We start from the raw sequence: 17,168 nt of genomic DNA, 5'->3' as shown, positions 1-17,168 counted from the left end.
CTGATGGGGAGCGGGGAGGGAGGTAGAGGGCCCAAGAGGGTCCCGCTGGGATGAGCATGGCCATGTGCTCATGGTATTTATATTTCACGTATCTATGGTACACATGGTGTAGGTGAGACCAGAATGGAACTAGACCCAGGCAGTGCCTTGCAACCCAGCCATCACAACCACTCTTAGTCCAGATGGGAGGACAGAGAGGGAGGACAAGAGAGAACGGTGGGAGGACAAATAAGATGAGAACCGAAGAGAAAACACTGGGGGCAGAGAGGAAGTGAGAGAAAAATTGAGAGAGAAATAGATAAACTGAAGAAATAGATCAACGGTTGCTAGTGTGGAACAGAATAAAGTAACTATTGATATCAATGTGGCTTGAAAGAGGAAACAAACCTTTTAGTTCCTTCCTTCGTTAGTGGTGTTCTCATGCATTTATATATATTTTCAATATATATGTTCTATTCTTGTTTTCTTAATAGTACTATCCTTAAAAAGAAATATTTACTGCATTTGAAAGAAGGTTCTTATGCCCTCCAAGGTTGCATTTAAAAATTTGAAACTGTAATATTGTGAAATATTCTAAAAAAAAAAATATTATGAATAAATGTTATTTTAATTAATAAATGAAAAATATATATATTCGACATTGCAGCTGATAGCAGAATACATCTCCAGATCTGCCCTGCTGGTGTCTTCTGACTCAATCAGGCAAGCAGAAATCACAAACATGGCAGGGTTTGGAAGCATGTATTCAGAGAAAGGAAAGAAAACCCCTTTTTTATCACTCAATTTCTTATGAACTCTCATGTCTTTCACCATCAGTCTCTTCTTTTTGCCATACTTTAATTGTCTTTCCTGTTTCATTTCACATCACTCCTTTCTGTCCTCGCTCTGTCACCCATTGTGACTCATTCTGTACTGTTACGAATTTTACGCTGCTAGTTTATTATTTCCTAATTAAAGAACATTCATTACAAATTACATTTTCAGCATGACAGTTAAAGTCAAAATATGTACCATTACAGTAACATTCCACAATGAACAGTGTAAATAGATATTTCAGTTAAAAACAGTTATCATTCTCTCATGCTGCTGTTATTTCTAAATTGTTTTGCAATAAAAAAAATGGTCTTTGTATCAATTTTAACTTTCCTATTTGCTAGTACATTTCACAAATAATTACAAAGAAACAACAAGAAACTATGGAAGCCCATTTCCACCGCAGAAAAAATAATAATAGTAAAAGAAAAAAAAATATATATATATATATATTATAATATCTATAAAGGTTAATACAGCACAATTCTGAGTTTATATCTCAAAATTCAGACCATTTTTTCGGTGAATTGTGAGTTTACATCTCACGATTCAGATTTTATTTTTATCAGTTCTGTTTACACCTTGTGTCTTTTTCCATAAGTAACATACTGAACAATTAATGTGACATTTTGAAGTAGTATTAAAAAAAAATTAACTTCTTATAATCTTTATTTACAGCTTTGATATATATTTTGATATACATATATATTTTACAGTTTACTGAAATAAGACCTAAAAGAAAAAACTTTTTGGAATGAGGAGGTTATAGTTTAATAGTTCTTGTAAGCATGAAATAAAATTATTAATATGTAATATGTTGCCCCAGCAAAGGCTGATCAATTGTATGTAACGGGTATTGACATAGATGGAACATTGTCTGTTCATTCAGTCATTGTGAAGTTTCATTTTTCAATACTATGGAAAGTGGGGGAATGCACACTGAGGGTTGCAATCATTCTAGAGACCCCAGTTGGGTGGAGAAAAAAAACCCACCTTTTGTGATGATGAACCAGTCTCCCCCACAATAATACATACACCCATCACCCTTACTCAGTTTTTCCAGATATCAAACCCACACTAACTGTTATTAACTGACCAGCACCACCTCTGTAGATTATTGAAGTTGAAGTTCATAATAATCCTTCATGTACTTGTCATTTACTGACAGATGATTAATAAATCAGGTGAAAATATTAGCTGTCACACAGACATGTGTAAAGAGGGTGAGAAAAATGGGAGGAAATGTATGATGGATTGACTGATAAGTAACAAAAGCGAAGAGCTAAAAATATGCATGGTCTCTCTCTCTCTCTCTCTCTCTCTCTCTCTATCTCAATCTCTCTTAATAAATACAAATAAAACTATTTCTTTTTTTGTACACATTTCTTTTAGGTAGGGTTTGCATTGTATTGTATTTGTATTTTTTTTTTAATTTCCTTAAAGATAGCTAAGTAAATGTGTGTGTGTGTGTGGCCAGTGCTACTGTCTGAATGGCTGCTATAGGACCTCCTGATTGCAAGTGACATGGCCTGGTGGTAGAATGACATTGTGATGCCTCCTATCTTCCCTCCCTTATTTCTCCTCTCCTTCTCCAGATCCCTCTCCTATACCGTATCATTCCCCGGTGACCGCCTGCTGCCCTCTTCTTGTTAAAGCTGTCGAGTGCTGAAAGTTCAATTTTGTCATGCTCAGGCATCGCTTTCTGTCACCCTCTATCCATCAACCGAGCTGTTTGTGAACCGTTATGATGTGTGTGTCTGCGTGTACTCATGTGTATGTGATGCACCAACTGCTCCTTCATTCCCAAACACATCATCCCAGCTGCTTCGCCCACCTGATTTTTTTTTGTGTGAATGAATTTAAAGCATTGCATGTGTCCAGTATCAGTTTAATTGATTCAGTTCATCACAATGAATCATGATTTACTACTGAAACCTCAGCCAGCTGAAATGAACTGAAATTGACCCTCTAAACTTAACAGGGATATTTAGGTGGATTTATGTGGATTGTGTGTGTGTGCTTGTGTCTATGCGGAGGTTCTCATGCGTATGTGCTACAGGAGACCTGTGGAATGTTTCTGCTCAGAAGCAGCTGAGCATGCTGAGATCAGGGTGGCTAACCTTGCTGGCAGGCACTTAACCTTTTCCCACCATTGATTCAGACACCATGAACTCTGAGGACATAGATTTGCTACAGCATTTTCACAAAAATATTTATTAAGCAAATTAATTACTAAAGTAAATCAATAGTACACAATTTAAAGTTTCTATACATTTTTTATTTAAAAAACATTTTAATTAAATTAAATTTTTTTTAAACATTTTTATTACATTTTTGTGTTCAACAGTAAACATGGAACCCAAACGTGACATGCAGAAAAAAAGTACTAAATAGTTCCCATTACTATTTAATAAAATTGTGGCCATGTTGTATGAATTTGTTCTCTCGTTTTAGTTAAATAATGGCCACGATTTAACTAAATTAAAACAACAGAGTGAATTAGTACAACGTGGCCACATTTTACCTAAATTGAAGGAACGGGAGATCACTTCCGGCGCTTTCCGGCGCTTGCGCAGACTAAGCCACAATGCATGCACACTTGGACGTGGTTGTGTACAAGAGGTAAAAACAATAAATACTGTACTGTTCGTTTTCTCACACAAACCACTTGTTTCATGTCTTAGGCCATCAGTGCCTGTGCACTTACGATGGGGAATTGTTTCATTTCGACTTCTCTGTGCATATTCTTTGAGGTGGTGACCATAGACCTGCATTATATTACTGAAAGACAAGAATGGTTTGACCTAAAAACATCAAAATTGAAACTACTGCGGAAACAAAGACACCTACATCATGGATGCCCTTGAGGCTAAAACATACCAAAGTTTAATTTCTAAGTAAACTATCCCTTTAATAAGTAGTGTAAATACAATTTTGATATAAAAATTTAACTGAGCAGTGTTTTGCTGGATATGTGACCTCAAACCATAAAGCGACCTGCTCCATGTAGACTAAATGTATATATATGTAGTCCCATGTATATATCACTAAAACCTGACAATTTGATGGTATTAAAATCGCTTTATTAATAGAAATTAATTCTGTTTTGATTCTTATGTTTGTTTGTGTGTGTGTGTGTGTGTGTGTGTGTGTGTGTGTGTGTTTATAGCTGCCTTGACCGGGCACTTGATGTCAAGCTGATGTGAAATGACAGTGGGTGTCCTGTCTGGCAGGCCCAGAGTGCAGGCCACCATATTGCCTGGATCCCCAGGGAGGACAGATCAGCATGCCAGCCTTGCCAGAAAGTGCTAATAGGCGCAACACGTCTTACTTTCACACATTAAGGCGAGCAAAGGGTGACAGATCGGAGCTGTGATACTGCCGCGTGGAAAAAATGGCTGCGCCACCCGTTTGCCATGCGGCAACAGCTAATGATGAGCACTGCTAAGTTGTGCTACATGACCGCCAAAAACTGAGCTGAAATGCATCCTGACAGATAATGCCGCGATACCAGTCACAAGATCAAATGAAACCAATTTACAAAAACACCTGGCTGATTACTAAAAGTTTTTAAAATGAGAGAAAACATTTATGAAATGGACTGATTTATTCAAAATCATTTAGTTTTTTAATCCTGTTTTAAGCAGTCATGACTGGGGACTGTGAGTCACTCTTCCTGTTTGTGGAAACTAACTCATGGTCAGAATAGGTCTTCTCTATGTCACCAACAAGGAAAGGGGGTTTGTGCAAAACCCACATAACTTGCAATGTTTCACCACAAAGCCTAATGAAAACAGTATGGTTTCCACAGATATTAAGTTCATCTTTGGACCAGACCTCTAATCTGCTTCAGAAACCAACGATTTAGATATTTAGATCACACAATTGTGCAGCTGAACTGATAATTTGATAGTACTGTATGTTGTTTCTTGTTGTGTGTTTTGCGGATTTCGAAAATAAGAGACACACATACTGCAATATAAAATCCTTTTGATGAGGTCATATTGTTGCCAGAAAAATGGGGTCACCCGGGCAAAGGGTTGAGCATGTGGAGGTTACTTTCATACAAGTGAATTGTGCACCATTTCTGTCATGAAATGTGCTGTAAAATATGTAAGACGAGTACAAATATCTCATCATTCTTAAATCCAGAAACATTTACTTGAGAAGCAAAATGATGTAAAAAGTATTTTGGTAAACAAAACGAAAACCACTTTTTGAGTGCATTGCACAACATAACATTTAATCAGAATCAGAATCAGAATCAGAATGAGCTTTTATTGCCAGGTATGTTTACACATACGAGGAATTTGTTTTCGTGACAGAAGCTCCGCAGTACAACAGAATGACAGCGACAGAACATAAAACACATAATAAAAGAATATAAAAATACAAAAAATACAAATAAGTAGACAAGGAATGACAATATACAAATTGACAATTGTAGGCAGGTATTTTACAAAAATGCAGTTATGTATGTACATGTATATTATGTGCAAAATTTAAGTGTATACTAAGTATGTGTGTTAGATAAATTAAGTGCATGTGTATATAAATATAAAGTGTAGTGTGTTCAGTGTGTTCAGTGTGTATCAGCTGTTCATAAGATGGATTGCCTGAGGGAAGAAACTGTTCCTGTGTCTGGTCGTTCTGGCGCTCAGTGTTCTGTAGCGTCGACCAGATGGCAACAGTTCAAAGAGGGAGTGTGCTGGATGTGAGGAGTCCAGAGTGATTTTAACAGCCCTTTTGCACACTCTGGATAAGTACAGTTCTTGAATAGAAGGGAGGGTTGAACCGATGATTCGCTCAGCAGTCCGGACTACCCTCTGTAGTCTTCTGAGGTCCGATTTAGAAGCTGAGCTGAACCAGACAGTTACTGAAGTGCAGAGGATGGATTCGATGATGTTGGAGTAGAACTGTTTCAGCAGATCCTGTGGCAGGTTAAACTTCCTCAGCTGGCGAAGGAAGTACAACCTCTGCTGGGCCTTTTTCGGCGAAATGCAAACTGTACACAGAATATTTAGCATCATGATTTTCAAAGAAATCAGAGAAAGGCCAAAAACAATCTTTAAAGGGGTCCTATTATGGTCTTGATTTTGTTTTGGGGGTGTACTAGAACAGGCTCTCATACAAGGTTGTTTGACAAACACATTATTTATCACATATTTTACATTATTACAACACCCACTCGGCCACTCGGCACCTGCTTGGGAAATGTCATGCCCCTGACCATAGCCGTCTGCTAGCTTCAGTGTAAATATTGCATCAAAATCAAATCAATTTCTTCTTCTTTCTTTAAAGTTCGTCTGACTTGGGAAAGCTAGCATGTCTCCGACATAGTGATAACACTAGTTGCCTTATCTAGTGCATCTCAACCAGGTTTCGTCTCATTCGTTGATATTTGTGATATCACAAATCCCGGAAAATATACGTTGAAGTCCAAACGAGTCGTTCGCTGTAGTTTTTGAAAAGTGATTTCTGTTAAATAAAATATCTCCTTTTGAACTGGACTTTGAGCTTTATAACTTTGCAGATCTTTTTTATGCTCGAACAGTAACATTACAGACTAACTAAAGTTAAAAAAATGAAAAAGCATAACAGAACCCCTTTAAACACCACTTTTGCCACTGTTGCGTTTTGTTATGTGATTGAGGTCAAGTGTTCATCAGTCACGGATGAAGAACTGATCCTGAAAATAATTGACTCACCTATCAATAGCAGAAGTCGCATCAACCACACATTATCTTTATAATTCATTTATTACCACACAGGTCTCATTTCCCTGTTACTAGACCAGAGATGCAGAGAAGATTGATTCTTGTCTTTACTTCAGTGTTAAACACAAAATAAACTTACATCCTAACAAACACTACACTGCGCCCCTTACATCCTAACAAACACTACACTACCCCCCTTTCATTTCCCATTTCCCCCTTGCCCCCCTCCATCCCTCTTGCCCAGGGCCTTGCTGTGCTTGCTGAAGCGTTATGTTGGAAGTGTGGTAGTGTGTGTCAATAGGAGTGAGTTACACAGGTCAGCGGTTCAAATGCAGGTCACAGCCTCATGCTCCGTGTTGATGCCTCGCACTGCTCTGATTGGCTCATTGCGCAAACAGATTTACTTCTGCCCCCCGCTGTTTGATCCCTGCTCTGTTTGATCCTCTAGCATACTATCAAACTCTTTTGTTTTACATGGAGGACATACTGTGTGGGCAGATCTATCTATAGATCTATTTATCTGTTTGTCTGTCTGTCTGTCTATCTCTGTGTTATTCTCCACACCGAATGTTGTCTATGATGCACATGGATGGTGAAAGACCTTGTTCTTGTGATCTTCCTGGCCATCTAGTGGAAAATGTGGGAGACACAGGGATACAGAAGCCAATTGGTTTAAGTGTGAGATGTGATATTATGTTGCTAACTTAAACCGTTTAAACTGCATGGTATTAAGGAAATAGATGCACAGTGTTATTGATAGCTAGTTAGTTTATTTTTGGCCAGTGCTGTTAGGCCAAACCTCAACAGCAAAACACAAAATATGCAACATTTTTTTATATAGCTCTTGTTATGCATTTTCAAATAATTTATGTTATGCATTTTGTATCTTTCTTTCTGAGAGTGAAGTCCAGAGATTAAACTGGTATAGTCTTAGAAAAAAGGTACATAACTTTGTTTACATTTAAGTTATTAAAATGTAGCATTTAGGGGTAAATAAGTTTCAGATATGTACCTTTTAGCTATCAGATAATCAAGTAAGCAAATTAAAGTTTGAGCCCATAACCTAAAGGCTTTTATATATAATAAAGTTAGTATGATTTCATCTAAAGATGTAAAATTTATACCTCTTTTTTGTCTCTTTTATTAAAAAATTCACTATTGAGATTAATATAAGGGACAGAGTAACAAAACCCATCCCCTTTTAATTAACAAGTTTTGTTATTTCAACTGCACCCAATACTAGCAGCTGCACACAATCAATCATGCAACTTGCACACTTTTAGTGCACCTTTCCTGTTCCAGCATGACAATATGACTGGACATAGAAGTGAGATCCATAAAGAAATAATTTACCGGTGTGAAAGAATTTGACTGGTAAGCAAAAAGCCTAAATGTGAACAGCACTGAATTTTTTTTTTGGATGAACTGAGACACTTACTGTGACTTTTGTCTTCACAGATAAAGTCTTCCAAGAGACAGCAGCAAAAGACCAACTCACTATAAATGCCAATGGTTTTGAATTCCACATATTTATGGCCATGAATAGTGTGTGTTTATGTGGCATTTTTTTTAATCCATGGTGATACAAATGCATGTATATGCCAATCCGACTTTAATCAAATTAATTATAATTTATAAATCCACTTGTCTTTAATTACCCTCTGTGCTTTAGTTTTAATGAATACCTCTAAAACCTATGACCCATATCTGCTGAAATGTTTGAGGTGGAGGCATTTGCCTATGTGATGTGTGTTTGTGTGAGTCTCTCAAGAAAAAAAAAAAGAAAAGAGCGAAAGACAGAGTACTGAGCTCTTCACGGAGAGCATGTGGTTTTGAGCGGATGGGCAAGGCCATCCTGTGAACTTGAAAAAAGTGTATCTCTCACTGAGAGTGTATGCATGTGGCAGAGAAATGACACAAAGGGTCGGAAGTGGGGTGGGGGAATTAGAGGAAAACAGATGAGAGTTTTAAAACAGCACTTTGACAAAACCATCTGTATTGTTGCAATCAGTTCAGTGAATATATACAGCATCGTGGATTTTGAAGAGAGAGAGAGAGAGAGAGAGAGAGGAATGCTTTCTTTCTAAGATATCTGTTATAAGATATCAAACCCCCCTATCCCCCCAAAATAAATACTTTAAATAAATGAATAAATTATACTTTTTATGCATATACTGTTTTGTTGTAATGGTTATTTCAGATGTTCTTATATTTATAAAATTTTACAAAAAAGATTATATTATGTCAATGTTAGTGATAGTTGTCCCAAAATGTATTTATTACCTTATGCCACATATTAACATGTTTGAATGGCATTGTATGAACAAAATATTTCTAGCACATTTTCAAGCAAACTTTTATTTCATTTAGCACTTTTTGTATTTCTTCTTGGAGCTGACTGATCATAAGCCTTATTGATGTAAGCTAATGCACCTCATTTTTTGAGTGAACATTATTTGAAAAAAAAATAATAATAATAATAATTATTATTATTATTTGTGGCTAATTGTGGCTCACCAAATGAGACAAATAGACTCCAAGTCAGTGCATGTTCCAGTTTATTTCATAAAATTTACAGAATATTCTTTTGACACAATATGCATTCATTTTCAAGTCTTTTCCCCTTTTTTTCTCTTTCTTTCTGGAAAGTACCTTGTTGGTATGACAAAATATTGATACCCCATTAGTCAATCAAGTCTTGATCTTCAGTTGGCAGGTTCTCACATTGCCCCAGTGGAAGTTAGTTGTGTATGGTCAAGGAGCCATATTCACAAAGTTTTATCCCCTGAGTTATTAAAGAATATCACAAAGAAACCACACACCAAAATACAGGGCAAAAGAAAGATCATACACTTGTCATAGACCATCCAGAAAAGCATTCAGTTTTCTAATTTGCCTTTGCAGAAAAAACTAACAAGAAAAACACTTTCTTGAGGAGCAAGGTAACATCAATAGCTCTTTAAATAACTCCTGAGTGAATCTTTGTGAATAGTGGCTGAAGTTTTACTTTGCTTCTCTGCATGTTCATGGACAAGGGTGCAAGACAAGTTATATATATTTATATATGGAAACTTGTGGGTGATTATGCAGAAATGTGTTTTCTTTACACTTAACCTGCATCTATCCACGTCTGCACACTATTCATTAAAAATAAACATTTCCATGTGTTCCAGTTGCACCATATTTCTGTGTAATTTTCAGAAGTGGTACTTGGCCATCAATCATGTGAAAAAAAAATAAAAAAAACAAGCAGGCTGTGTCTTTGGTTGTACTGATGGCGTTTCAGTTTATCCGCACTTGTTTTATTTTAATTTTTTTGTATTTCTTGCAGACTATATTGAATGGTGACATCATAGACAATTTATATATTTACAACATCTGGAATGGGATTTTCCAGAATATTAGCAATTACCACGTAAAATTAGATGGCCAATTGAATGAAACCTCCAACCAGTTATTTGATAGACAGCAGACAACTTCTTATTTTGCATTTCTACATTTGGCGTTGTAATTTTGCACATGTGCACCAGTGATGACTTCTTTGTGCTACTTTCCCATTTTAGTTCATCTGTATTTGGGTTAGTAGCAGATCCAGTGCCCTCATTAACACAAAGTCTGCAGAATCGGGGAAAATACAAAGAAGACTTTAACATATAATATAAGGTACACCTGGAAGAATAGGGAATAGTAATATGATTAAACACTCAACTGGGTGCTGTTATCATTTAGATCACAGCAATACAGTAGTTTTCTTTTAATCTTCAGCAATCCATTTGCTCTAATCCAAGCTTGAAAAATGCACATCTATATTACATATAGCTGAATTTACAGGTTAATACATATAACTGGCTTTAAATACAGGTATACATTTACAGTACATTAAAAAAAAAAACAGATTGCGCTCTGTGGTGTGATCAGAAGAACAAATATATTTTGTTAAAGCAATTTGTCTTAAGTAATTACATTAAAAATGATCCAAAACCATCCACTGTCTAAGTGTACTATGGAAATCACACTATTACTGTCTTAAGAAACAACAGTAACTGGTGTTTTGTCAGTGGTTGGCGAAAACTGTGTGCACAGAGCTGCAATCATTATGTATATTATGAGAGGAAATTCTTTAAGAATATTTTAAAGAACAAAACGTCCCTTTTTGTACAACCAAATGCCCCGGAAGACAAAAAAAATTGATGTGATTGTGAATTTACAGATTATTACAAATAATCCAGTTGCGTTAAAGGGAAGTCCTGCCAAACTAAGACGTAGTTAAGGGTAAGACCCTGAAGTATTAGAAAATAAATTATATCTATATGGTTTTACTTTTTGCCTCAGTGTTAGTAATATTGATAAAGGTAAACTGGATATTAATTGTTTATATAAAGTGCTGAAATATGTCTAATATGACCACACTGAAGAGTAAATAATGCAAATAATCATGGGAACTGTAGTTAAAAGCTGAAATGAGAGCCTTAATATTTGCAATATGCTCAGTCAGTGCTGATAAACAGTGTTAAAAAAAAGAATGTTACAATTTTTCAAGATTTTTGTGTTGAAAAGCAGCAAGATATATAGATATATGAGCCAAATTATAAGAATGGCCACAGGTGCATTGACTACATTCTGTCTGAAGGCACCCAGCTAAAAATACCAGGAGCAAAGAGTGAATGTAACTGTGGAACAACAGAAGGTCATGGAGTGGCTGTGGGTGTCAGATCTTGCTGTTCTCCAGGTGCGAGTCAATGTGCTTGATCAAGGCATCATCAGGGTAACCAACAGGGAAGATTAGCTGGCACAGTGGGCAGCTCCTGACGTCACCCTCCTCCTCCGTCTCCATCCACAGCTGTAAAGGACACTGTAATATGTTTGACAGCTGTAATGTTTAAAATCCACGTTTTAAAAACTAACAGATATTATATCAAATTATATCTATAAGGTTTTACTTTTTTCCTCAATGTTAGTAATATTGATAAAGGTAAACTGGATATTAAGTGTTTATATAAAGTACTGAAATTCAGATGATGCAACCATTGTCCATATGCCTTATATGACCCCAATAAAGTGTAAGTAATGCAAACAATCATGGGAACTATAGTTAAAAGCTGAAATGAGAGCCTTAATATTGCAATATGTGTTCCTGTGGCTCAGTGGTAGAGCATTGTGTTTGTGGTGAAAAAGGTTGTGGGTTCAATAGCCGGGAAACACACATACAGACAGACAGCTATACGTAAGCCATTTGATTATGATTTTCTCTGTAAACAATGTGTCTCCATGGTGCTTTCAAAATATTTCTGTGTTGGTTAGAGCAGCCAGACACAGCAACGGTGCCTCGACCAATGGAGTGAGTTTGGGGGCGGGGTTATTTGTTTGTACAGCCAATAACAGACAACCCCCAATTGTGCATTAGGAAACTCCCTTTCAAGTCATAAATTCTCAATTATAATTAATTAGCTAAACCCTAGAGGAAGTTGAACTGGGATTACAGGAAGTGGATTTTCAAAATATTTGATGAGTAATGGTATTCTGGGAAATTAATTGTTATTCCACGCTGCTCTACAATTTTTTTAATATAAAAAAGTTAGGAAACAAATTTAGGTGAGGTTTCAAATTTTAAGGCATTAAAACATTTAAGACATGGTTTTGTCAAGCCATCATTTAAAGTTTGATTCAGCAAACCTTTCTTTTTTTAGATAAAAATATTCTCAATTCAAGTGTCAATTTAATTCTGAATGTTGCACAAGTTTGAACTTGAATTTGAATACTGAACTTGACAGTGTCGCAAAATGAGCCAGAAGCAACGTAACATAATTTAGCAGAAATGTCACAGGCACAATTTTTTCCAATGAGCCCAGGTAGGTTAGTCTGGCAAGTGAATGTGATTTGCTACTCACATTGATGGATGGCCAAGACTGGGCATGCTCTGCGTGCAGGTATCCAGGTGGGTGACAGCTTAGGGTGTTGGGACGGGAAGGAATTGGGAAAGCAGAACAAGAGGCGGGGCCTCTGGAGCTTGATGAGGGGCTCGACACCCCCAGTGTTCGTGGAGGACTGATGGGATGAGGGCAGGACCACTCCTCCTCATCCTCTGAGGACTGTACAGGCTGTGAGGATGGATGCAGAGGAGCAGGGCTTGGCTGAGGTTCAAAATGCAAGTGGGACACATCCGAGTGGTGGAAAGACAGCTCCCTGGTCAGCCGAGGAGATTCAGCCAATCCCCCATCACCTCCTACCCCGGACTGAGAGCTCTGTCTTTGAACTAACATGTGCTGGCTTCCTTCATGTTGCTGTTGTTGTTGCTGCTGCTGCTGCTGCTGCTGCTGTTGCTGCTGCTGCTTGTGGTAGCTGTCGACATATGGTCGAGGTTTCGGCAAAGTGGACACCGGGTCCAGAGTGAACCGTGGGGGCCGTTGATAAGCTGACGGATCGGCTACTTCAGAGTAACTGCGTCTTCCCTGGAAACTGGCCCTCAAGTGGTGGGAAGTGGGCCTGCAGGAATAGGATGCGGGACCATTGCTGAGCTCAGGCAGAGGTGAGCGACGGTGCATGTCCGGAGAGAGACGCTGCAGAACAGGGGAGCGCCGCTGGGGAACAGGAGAATGGCGCTGTTGAATGGGGGAATGCCGCTGTTGGATTGGGGAATGTCGCTGTGGAACAGGAGAATGCCTCTGGTGGGGGACAGGAGAGTGGCGCTGAACTAGAAAATAAACACAGGACATAAAAAAAGTCAAAAGCTCTCTGCAGAATGAATATAAGACACAAGACATGATTAAACAAACACACTGATTAAATGCTTGAGATCAGTGTAAATCTTGTCAACAAAATTACTGATGAAATTACTCTAATGTCAGCCACATATATTAGTCATATATATAAGTCATTTATTTAATCAAAATATAACTACTGGTCAGATGAAAGACTTCTCTCTGGTGATGTATGCTGGACTTTTCCATCATTTAGTTCGCTTAAACTTTGTTTCTGCAATCTCACATACATCTGCCTCAATTTTTGCCTCCTCCACATCTCTAAATTCAATCAGAAAACGATAAATAGAACCAAGTTCCCATCCTACTTTTTTTTTATAATCTGTTAGACTTGGATGTATGTCACAACAAAAATCTGATGCTACATCTGTTTTATTGCTACAAAGCCCAATTTTAACGAAGTTCGAATTTGTTCCCAGAACATTTTAATTCATTTACTCATTTTATTTCAATCGTGGCCACAAATTAAGAATTTGTTCCCTCATTTTAGAAAACCAAGACCATGTGTAATTTGTTCCCTCATTTCTAATAAAATCAAAATGGGGGAATGAATTAGTATAATGTGGCCATCATTTACAAAAATGAAGGAACAATTTAATAAGTTGTGTGAACAAATTGTAATTTGTGGCCACAATAAATATATTTTCGGGGCTCCGTATATTGCAAATGTAATAATAAAGACACAGTTTCTGCTAAATTTATATCGTTAAATTCCCTTATAAAATTTTTAAATATTTGATTTCATTACCATGGTTCATTTTATTACCGGATTAATATTTTAAAGGGCGGTGTAAAGAGCACAGTCCCTAATGGACAGAGAGACGTCTATAATGACTTCCTCTTTCCCCTCACATTTCCTCTTTGAGATATTTTCATATTGTTTTCCTGTTCATTCACCCCAGCACCTGCTGTAGGCTACTTCGAAACAACTTTCTGACTAGCAACAGGCACACAAGATCCTGTACAGAAGATGCATCTGTCACTCAATAATACGTCTAATGTGCATATACTCAGCTTCCTGCAATCGTAAGATTGCAATCAGCTATTTAGAGAAAGCCGTCCTTCTATCTATGAATCAGTAAGGTTTTTTTCCCCCTCCATCTCCGCTTCTGCTTTTTGGTATGGTTTCCTATATCAAATGGGTTGTGTGGTTGAGAGCAGAGGTGCTAAAAAGATAAGCGGGAGTTGTTTATGTTCTCAAACTGTTAAGAGACACGCAACATGAGAGGCGATCAGAACACGTCAGCAAAAATATTCCTTGTGGAATTCAACCAGACAGCAAACAAGCATGCAGTGCTAAAAAAAGCGCCTGTTTACACACCCACTGTGCTGAATTTTGATGAATTTGACAAATTACTTTTATTACAAAAGTTGTTCATTATAGTATGAAAATATGATTATTACCTAAACCAGGTCTTCATTACACTACATGGCAAAATGTATGAGCATCAGTAAGGTCAGGCGTTGGCAGTGGATGTTCCAATTCATCTCAAAGGACTTCATTGAGTGCCGTGGGTCCAACAGTTACGGCATTAGAATATTAAGTAATACTAAAATATTTTTAGAAAAAGGGTTAGGGTTAGTATAGATATATATATTTTTAGAATAAAAACATATTTTATCAAAAATTTATCTTTCAAATATTTTACTTATGGAATCCTGTGATAACGCCACATTAGAAAAGACACTGAGCTCGTTCTACTATATGAGCTCTTTCTACTATACAAACCAATAATTAGAAGGTGTCTACATACTTTTGGATATATAGTATATATATATATTAACAGTGTAATTCAAGTTGTTATATAATATCTATGTCTCTGACTGAATGTTTATATATGGACGACCTTTAGAGAGACTTTACCAGGACCTTGACCTCATACCTGGGCTTGCCGGCTCCTGTGAGACTTTCCGCAATATATCTGTCTGTTTCGAGGCCAGAGCCTGTAACTTGCCCAACTCCTCTGTTAGTTCAGTATAGGCCAAAGCCAGATTTACTCTGTAGAGAGAGTAGGAGAAAGAGAGAGAATGAGAAGGGAGTGACTGAGAAAGAGAGAGACAAGTTAAGAGTGAATAAATTACACCATTTCCGTTTTATAACCACCTGCAATCAAGTTTGACCAGGTCCTAAATCATCTGACTCTGCAGTAACTCACCATGGCAACCAAATTTCTAAAAAGTCTCAATCATCACAAAAATTGGCAAGTGATTTCCTACATAGCTCTGCGAGTCTTTCGCAGAACTATGCTCTCTATTTCTTCACACGCAATAAAATACATTTAACTCATAATCAATTTTTAATCTTAAAAAATTATTCTTACATTATCAATAATGAAATAAATCAGTGTAGTTTATATTGCAGTAATTACTGGAAGACTGTACATTGAAGGAGTAGTTCACTTTCAGAATGAAAATTCTGTCATGATTTATTCACCCCACACTTGTTCCAAACCTGTATGAGTTTCTTTTTTTCTGTTGAACACACAAAAGATATTTAAAAAAATGTTGGGATCTAAACAATTGATGAGCACCATCGACTTCCATAGTATTTGTTTCCCCCTACCATGAAAGTCAGAATTTTTCTGAATATCTTATTTTGTGTTCAACAGAAGAAACTCTTACAGGTTTGGAACAAGTGGGGGTTGAGTAAATGATGACAGAATTTTCATTCTGAAAGTGAACTACTCCTTTAACTCACAACCTTCCTTCCATTGATACTCATTTATTTCTAACAACAAAAATCATCAGATTCTGTGTCTTGGTTTTTATCTAGCTTACTCATTTACATTTACATTTACATTTATTCATTTAGCTGACGCTTTTATCCAAAGCGACTTACAATTGCTATATATGTCAGAGGTCGCACGCCTCTGGAGCAACTAGGGGTTAAGTGTCTTGCTCAGGGACACATTGGTGTCTCACAGTGGATTCGAACCCGGGTCTCTCACACCAAGGGCATTTACTCAAAAGATTCATAATTAAAATGCACAACAATCAAATAAGTCTGACACATTTATGATAATCATCAAAAAGTAAGTTTTATGGTAAAACATGCCAGCTATCTTAGATGCAAAGAAACAGAAACTGTCATCAGATGCACTTATATGTAGACCAAAGTCACAAAAACCTTCGGTGCTTTATTTTAAAAAGACTCATAGTTTTTGAGATGGTGTTAGATATATCAGACGAGACATTTCAGTTTTACATTTTACATTGGGCACGGTAACCAATTGCTTTTTTAACATAATAATAATAATAATAATAATAATAATAATAATAATAAATTTTATTTAAAGGCGCCTTTCAGAGCACTCAAGGACACCGTACAGTTGAGTGATGATCATGCATATGTTCGCATGAATATGACAACCACAGATAATTATATATAGTATAAGTAGTGTAAACAACACCAACTCTTGGTGCTTTTTTTATTAAATATTTTTTCAAAGTAAATGTTAAACATCTCACTGCAAAAAAAAAAAAAAGCTTTTAAGGTCAACTACCATTTTTAATATGTACTGGCAGTATAATGTATACTGCATATTTTAAATGGCAATAAGGACTATATATATATATATATATATATATATATATATATATATATATATATATATATATATATATATATATATATATAACGTATATAATGTATATATATATACATACATACATACACACTCACTCACACACACACACACACACACACACACACACACACACACACACACACACGCACACACACGCACACGCACACACACACACACACACACACACACACACACACACACACACACACACACACACACACACACAAGAAGTTCAATGCATTTTAATAAGATGAGTTAAATGAATCATCTGCTTGGTGCAAGGTCACAACTCA

General features: G+C 36.7%; 1 protein-coding gene across 2 annotated transcripts in view; it reads right to left on the bottom strand.

Moving 5' to 3' along the window:
- Window positions 1-10,277: 10,277 nt before the first annotated feature.
- LOC132121551 (TANK-binding kinase 1-binding protein 1-like) overlaps window positions 10,278-17,168 on the bottom strand; it is a 56,077-nt gene continuing 49,186 nt past the window's right edge. For both annotated transcript variants that reach the window (XM_059531064.1, XM_059531063.1), the window contains exons 8-10: window positions 15,172-15,287; window positions 12,419-13,221; window positions 10,278-11,370 (exon numbers count right to left, since the gene is read on the bottom strand). In XM_059531064.1, coding sequence (XP_059387047.1) covers window positions 11,239-11,370; window positions 12,419-13,221; window positions 15,172-15,287 — 1,051 coding nt within the window. In that variant the 3' untranslated portion in view covers window positions 10,278-11,238. The remainder of the gene's footprint in view (window positions 11,371-12,418; window positions 13,222-15,171; window positions 15,288-17,168) is intronic.

The sequence above is a fragment of the Carassius carassius genome, chromosome 39 (assembly GCF_963082965.1).
Source record: "Carassius carassius chromosome 39, fCarCar2.1, whole genome shotgun sequence".
In the NCBI taxonomy this organism is placed as follows: domain Eukaryota; kingdom Metazoa; phylum Chordata; class Actinopteri; order Cypriniformes; family Cyprinidae; genus Carassius; species Carassius carassius.
This window is presented reverse-complemented; position numbering and strand designations above follow the sequence as displayed.